The sequence below is a fragment of the Chelonoidis abingdonii genome, chromosome 2 (assembly GCF_003597395.2).
Source record: "Chelonoidis abingdonii isolate Lonesome George chromosome 2, CheloAbing_2.0, whole genome shotgun sequence".
NCBI classification, from domain to species: Eukaryota; Metazoa; Chordata; order Testudines; family Testudinidae; genus Chelonoidis; species Chelonoidis abingdonii.
This window is the reverse complement of record NC_133770.1, coordinates 178465102-178472626: the sequence shown is the minus strand read 5'-3', so window position 1 is coordinate 178472626 and position 7525 is coordinate 178465102. Positions and strand designations below refer to the sequence as shown.

Below are 7525 nucleotides of genomic sequence, written 5' to 3'. Positions count from 1 at the left end.
TATGGCACACTGGTGTCATAACAATGTCAGGCACAATATTTAAAAGATGTAAAGGGGAGTGAGTAAATAAGAGTTACAAGTTAGAACTTCTGAAGCAACAAGACGACATATTCCATTTTCTCTTTTTCCTGCTCCCTGCACCCCACCTGAACAAATGAAGGACTGCCTTGATCAAAATTATATCACATAGCTGCAAGTGAATATTAACATAATAAGCTAAAATACCACCTTTGGATAAAATTTTCACTAAGAAAGAAAAATCTGATAACCACTCTATATTGATTATATTACAAAAAAGCATTTTCAGGTAAAATTTCTGCAGCTAAGGTACACTAATTCAAACAGACAAATAGGTGAAGTATTACTATTAACATTCAAAGAGCAAGAGACACCCTTTGCAAATGAGACTCAGAACCACAATACTGAAGCCTGATCCTGAACCACTGAAGTCAACAAAAGTCTTGCCACTGACTACAAAATGGTGCAAGATTGAGCCCTATGCAACTATAGCTTTAGATGCTTGGCGTCCTCCATGATACTTAAGAGGATAAACAGAAGATAAAGGACCCTGCCTAGATTTTATTTCATTGCTCATCTAATGCCAGACATATTTTTTTGTCCCAATCCATTTTCAAATAAGGAATATTTCCTGGTTCAAACGGATATGAAAAGAAATGAACTGTGTATACTAAACCTTATTCTGGAAAAAAATCAAGAAAGGAGGTTGTATGTCAACATTTTAACTGGCACTGTGAGCTGACAAAATAGCAATCAAGAAAATGAACTTGATAGTTAAGAATCAAAGGGCTTTTCTACACTTAGGCCATGTTTACACTAGAGACCGTAGAGCAGCACAGCTGTGCCACTATAAAATCTCCCATGTAGCTGCTCTATACCCCGGGAGAGAGCTCTCCCATCGGCATAATTAAACCACCCCCAGCAAGTGGCTGTAACTATGTTGGCAGGAGAGTGTCTTCCACTAATGTACTGCTGTTCACATCGGCCCACCTATCGATGTGACTTATGTCGGTCAGGGGTGTGGTTTTACTGCCAAAAGTGCTAGTAGACATAGCCGTACAGTGCTACAGCTGCACCAGTGCAGCACTTAGTGAAGATGCCACCTATGCTGATGTGAGAGCTTCTCCCATTGGTGTAGGTACTCCACCTCTCCAAGAGACGGTAGCTATGTTGATGGGAGACGCCCTTTCCTCAACATAGTGCTGTCTACACCAGGAGTTAGATCCATATAATTGCATCACTTGGGATGTGGATTTTCTACACCGAGTGACACAGTTATACTGACTTAAGTTTGTAGTGCAGACCAGGGCTCAGTGACATAGACAAGTTTGAAAAAGAGGAGCATTACATTAACTCTCGACAACAGTACAATAGACCTAGCAAGATAATGTCACTTCTCTAAGCAATGTACTATTGAAGAGATGGGTCTTGACTGGGTGTCTATTAATGGAGTCAAGGGGAAAGTGAAGTATTGTGGACCTAAATAATATGGAGGTATACTTAACCAGCCCTTCTTGCAGGAAGATCGGCATCTGAATTATGAAGTCCTTTCTATGTTCCAAGCCTTATCAAAACAGAAAATATTTTTCTAAACGTAGGAATAAACTTTTAGTTAGATGTTCTTGCAGACTGAAATAACATACCCACAACCTCATCTCGCACCACCCTTGTTAACAGCCTACAGATTCAGATGACAGATTGGTTTCCTCAGACAGACTGTTTGGAAACTGTTGCAGCAGCCACATATTTCTGAAAGAGATTTGTACTTGACTGGCATACTGAGCCAGTCAAGTACATGCTGGTTATACTACAATGACTCTGCATGGTCTACTTTATTTTTGATCCTTACCTTGTATCAAAAAAGGCTCAGAAGAGAAAATGTACATTAAAACCTAGGACACACTAAGAGAAAAAGAACCTGTATGCCCTTTACCTGGAGCATGAGTCCTTATGAATTTTATGTGCAGTATTATGTGAATAACATGAGACACACTACATACCTCCTCATATTTTTCTCAGGTTGCATATTTCATTTTCAAGTATTGCAAAGATTTTCAATACTGGCAATATAGTAAATCTTAAGGGCAAGTTTGTTCACCACTTACTCACATAGGTAAATGATTGCTCATGAGTATTTTCTTTGACGTTAACAAAACTACTTATGTAACTTGCTCACCAATGATTTGAGGATTCACAATATGGCCCCAAGATTGTTTCGTGAATTAAAGACCCACTGCCTGGCAATTCAAGGCAATATACTCTTGTTAAAGGATTTGCAAAACCTACATTATTTTTTTCAATCCAATAAGCTTGTTACAAGGTTAGGATAGGACAGATGTTTATTTCTTTAAATGATAGCTAGACCACTGGTTCTCTAGCAGGCCTGGGTTATATGCAGAGGTCTTCCGGGGGTACATCAACTCATATAGGCTTTTGTCTAGTTTTACAACAGGCTACATAAAGAGCACTAGCAAAGTCAGTTTAAACTAAAGTTTTATACAATGACTTGTTTATACTGCTCTATATACTATGCACTGAAATGTAAGTACAATATTTATATTCCAACTGATTTATTTTATTGTAAAAATGAGAAATTAAGCATTTTTCAGTAAGAGTGTGCTGTGACACTTTTGTATTGTTATGTCTGATTTTCTAAGCAAGTAGTTTTTAAGTGAGGTATGCAAGAAATGTTGGGTATGCAAGACAAATCAGACTCCTGAAAGGGATACAGTAGTTTGGAAAGGTTGAGAGTCACTAATCTAGACAAGTCATCTATAGGGGATTTATTCTTAAGTAAATACCATCTTTGTCATATCAGAGTGAACTTATAAGAATTAAAAAAAACGCCATAAAACAAAAAATGCCACAAAACAGCTGACATCACACAGGCTCAAGAAAACAACTCACCCGCACCATTACTTCTGACCACCCAATACAATGATACTAAATATTCTCTCTGATGATAATCACATTCAATCCCTCCCAACCAGCAAAAAAGCCAAGGAATAAGATTGCATTAAAGTCATATACCAGCAATGCAGTGTGAAATAGTATGTTATTAGCAAAATACAACCTTGAGAAATGAGTTTTAAGGCCCTGATCCAGTAAAGCACTAAGATAAGTGAATAGCGTTAACAGTCCCATTGAAGTCACTGTGCTTAATAGGTTTGTTAGGTCATGGCTTAAATGCAGTTCTACTGTAAAAAGTGACTGAACTGTGGAATTCCCAGTTTCATGCACCTCAATTATTTCTGTACCAAATGTCCTTAGTCTACAAGTAACAGTTTTTTTCCTAACTTCCAGGCTCACAAACTCAACCTAAGCTCTAACAATCAAGCTGTATTGTTTCCATTTTGCACACTAGCACTAGTAATTTAAGGTTCAGCAGGCTAAATTATGCCTTCAGCACCACCTGTATAACAATATTGTTTTCAGTGGGATTTTCCTTCACTGAAATTTCTTTTCAGTATCTTCCCATTTGGTATCTCATCTCTTCTGCTGTTCCTGAAACATCTACAGGAGCAAACGAATATTGTTGACCTTTTCTGTTGAGATTTTCTGAAATCTCTTTTGTTACTTCAAAGGAGCAAGGGAGAGATTCCTTCTACTTTTCAGAATTCTCTGATCACAGTATTTAAGCATTTAAAAATAAAAGCCACTAGCCATCTGTTTTGTTAATTGGTCTACTGTATAGATATAGCACCACACAGGTCACCAGATAACTACACTTGATATTGACCAGGAGGAGAACTGGACAATCAACAGTAGCATCTGCAATGAAAGATGATTCAAGCACTGTAAAGTAAGGTTTGTCTCTCTTTGTTCCTGGCTAGATACAGCTACCTTAATTCCCTGCACCAAACTAGGGAAGCTCAAGCAAAAAGCTGAAGCAGAGCACTGAACAAACCCATCTGCAGCTTAATTCCTCTGCAGTGAGAATTCTGTTTTCTTATTCACTTGGCGTCATGGTTCCTGGGCTAACAGCACCTCTGATACCTGCTGATCTCTTTGAGTGTAATGCATCGCAGATCTCAGACTACTAGCCATCACCTATCTTGGGATGGAATCACATGATTCTCCCACTTTCAGTACAGGCCCTGGCTGCAGTCCTCTGGTACTAACCATGATTAGCTACACAGGCCTGATTCAGAGTCAGACCTTGGAATTCTGTTCACTACAGAAGTACTGACAGTGGTATTCAGTAACCAAACAGCCTTTTTAATGTGAAGTATTATTTATTTAGAGCCAAAGCATTTAAGAGAAAACAGATCTTAAAACAATAAGCAAACTGTACACAGGTCTAGTTTATGAGGTGTCTAACCATATTTCACAAGCGGGCCCTGGTAGATCTAATTTCCTATAGACTTCTCCATAAGCCTCTCTTTGTGTCAGCTTGTCTTCATGGACAGCCCTTGGCAACTGACAATGACCTCTCTTCTCCTCCAAGACTGTTTCATTTCCTTTTGATCTCAAGGCTGCCAGCCTAACAAAACAAGGCTTGCATCTTTGCTGGAGACAGGATGTAGGATTCTCCAAGTCAGTAGCTTTCCAAATTGTCTTTCAAGCGTGTGCCAGGATGTTCTTATCAGGGGAGCTCTTGTGTCGCCCTCCTGCACAGTCCCCACTGAATTAAAGCATTATAGGTATATAACAAACACTCCACTACCTCCAGTGTAAGTTATACAGTCACTCAATAATTAGGTTACATATTAGTACTCTTAGATTATAACACAGCAAGCTTCATGATGTCACACTTGACCATGGGTAAAATATCCTCTTCTGTGGGTACAGCTGATTCTTTTGCCTGAAGACCATTGACCACAACTGTATTAGGTACCCACACTTGGACTTTTTTCTGAAATGTACATTATCTTGTCTAAGGCACTTTCCTTTTGATTGTTGTTTTCATTCTGAACAGATCCCTTCTGCAATGCATGCAAATGGGAAAACCAGTTTCAGTTTTTGAGCTGGATGGAAAGTTTCCTAGTTGGGAAACTGAATTCTGTGACCAGGCCCCAAACTAGAATTACTCTCCTTGCTGTCATTTCAAAATAATGGTGGGAAAATAGCTGTGCTCTGAGGAAACGTCTCATTGATCAGATTCAGATTCTCAATTCCCCTCTCTCACAAGAGTCATTCATCAGAGGAAGGTAACAAGCACTGTCTTGCTCCCTCTCATGTAGGCTGTTTTTTTAAATAGCATTTTGACATCTCAGTGTCACTACTGGATGAAATCTGTGAGGATTCAGATGAAAGGGCTCAAGCCCTTTTCTGTGACTCCTTTTTGGACTTCCTAAGCCAGCTTTTGACCTTGTTAATAATATAGGTGCTGGTGGCATGGTTCTCTGCGGCGACCTTCCCCAGACTCTCTGTTAGTTTGGAGTTTGGCAGGGGTGGAGCACTAGAGGTTAAGTTCACCTCTTTCCCCCCAAACCACTATCCAAATGAGGACCACAGAGGAGGGAAAGCAGTGGTAACTGCTAGTGGGACAACTGCAATGGAGGAAGGCTGAAGTTATGCTATGAAGCATCTAGTTATGCTAAAGGGGAAGCTGCCTTCCCAGATTTCCCCCTAAAGACGAGGCTTTACCTGGATTGGAGTGCTTTTTCCCTTTCTTGGGTTTCTGATGGTGCGGCTGCCGCCTCTCCCCTTCAGCACTGCTCTCTACCATTGTAGTAGCTCTGGCTCCTGCACTGACTTGCTCCTCCACAGCAAATTTTAGCAGACTACCAGTTTCTCCACAAGACTCAGCAACTGCAGCGCTAGTTCCCTCTTGCAAGGCTTCAAGTTGCTCCCTTTCCTTCAACTCAAGCAGTACTGTGTCAGGGGAGCTTCTCTGTGACCCAAAGCAGCATTCAGTAACTGAATAAGAGTTGAGGGAGGGTTCCTTGCACTGGCTATGCTTTGGGCCATCTATCATTTTGTAGATGCCAGCCTAAAACAGCAGGCAGAGGGTGGGAAATTCTGCTCTGTAGAAAAGGAAAAGAGGTGAGAGCATAAAGACATCACAGAAAAGTTGGCAGGGGAGCAGAGAAATAAAATATAAACAGAGTTCCTAGCTGCCTGCTACTGGAAGTAGACACAGCTGGTAGTAATTTGATGAGCAGTCCATTCCTCTTTACCCCATAACCCTAACTTGACCAGAGCCAAAGCTCCAGGTGCCTCTGGTCCAATTAGTAGAGAGGCAGCAAATCAGAGGACATGCCCCTCCCAAAGAACAATCCTTACTACCAGGTGCAGTGCTTATATGTTGAGGAGCTTAATTACAATCAAGTGACTCCTTTCTATACTGGTAGTTAGCATAACACATAGTAAACAGCTGCATGATCTGGCTTCCATGTATTAGTTAAAAAACATTATTAAGGTTGCAAAGTCACTCTAAAGTTAGGAAATGCCAGAATTTAGGTTGACTTTCTAACCTTAATTCAGTTCCTCTGTGCCTATGCACTATGATACAGTCTTTAATTACATGATTACAGAGTTTTTTTTCATATTCAGTACACAGAATGGATGGAGCTCACTTAATGAGCAGCTATTCAATATTTTGTTTTCACCTTGTGAGCCTTGCTGTAAATAAGGCACTCTATTCAAACCCTGCTCTCAAGACAGAGTTAATAAATTTCCTCCTGGGTTTTTCCATCAATATAGTATCTAAGTGATTCACAAATATTAATGAATTAATTTTCACAAACCTGTGAAATGAGGGGGAATTATTATCCTCATTTTATATGTTGAGAACTGAAACAGAGAGAGAGAGAGAGAGAGAGAGAAAGGTCAAAAGTATCTACTAATTTTAAGTGCTGAGTATGAGCTATGCAGGACTTGATTTTCCAGACTGCTGAGCACTATATAGCATTTATATGTTCAAAGTGCACCTCCCACTGATTTCAGTTACAGTTGCGAGTGCTTACCATTTCTACAAATCAGAACGCAGAGACTCGAGTCAGGCATCCAGAAAGTTAGGAATACACAATTAGTGACAACCTGAGCGAAGCTTAAATGACTTACCCTGCACCACAGAGCCAGGGGTAGAATCTAAATCTCCAGGCTGACATTCAACTGCCTTAACTATGAGACCATCTTTCTCTTCCTGCAGTCCCCTGCCTCATTCCCTATACATGTTCCAGGACTCCTTAGATGCCTTTGAAGAGCAGTGGGAGCTGTTTGAGGTTCTCTGCTCACTGTTCTCTTCTGGGTTCTCTGATTTTTAACCCTCGATCTTCACTCCTTTTCCTGTTTTGTTTTGTTTTTTGCTTTTTTTTAAATTTGTTGCCCAAGACATCAGTTGTGGCCTGAGTTTTAGGGGTTCCTTCCCCTTGGGTGAGGGGGTGGCCCTTTACTTCTGGGTAGCCGTAGGCCCACCCACCCCAGTATTCAAACTGGTAGACACTTTGCACCCCTCTCCACCTCCCTGACTCAGACTCACTCCACGCCCACCTCCTCTGTTTCCCAGATCTAGTTTTCTTAACCAGCCAGTCCCGCTCTCTTCTAACCAAGGCTCATTGCT

At 40.6% G+C, this 7525-nt stretch overlaps 2 protein-coding genes across 2 annotated transcripts in view; both read right to left on the bottom strand.

Moving 5' to 3' along the window:
- Positions 1-7525, bottom strand: part of CDYL (chromodomain Y like) — a 229504-nt gene that overhangs the window by 50473 nt on the left and 171506 nt on the right. The window lies entirely within an intron of this gene.
- LOC116828793 (galactoside alpha-(1,2)-fucosyltransferase 2-like) overlaps positions 5558-7525 on the bottom strand; it is a 4774-nt gene continuing 2806 nt past the window's right edge. Inside the window, exon 2 of the mRNA XM_075063396.1 lies at positions 5558-5854. Coding sequence (XP_074919497.1) covers positions 5558-5854 — 297 coding nt within the window. The remainder of the gene's footprint in view (positions 5855-7525) is intronic.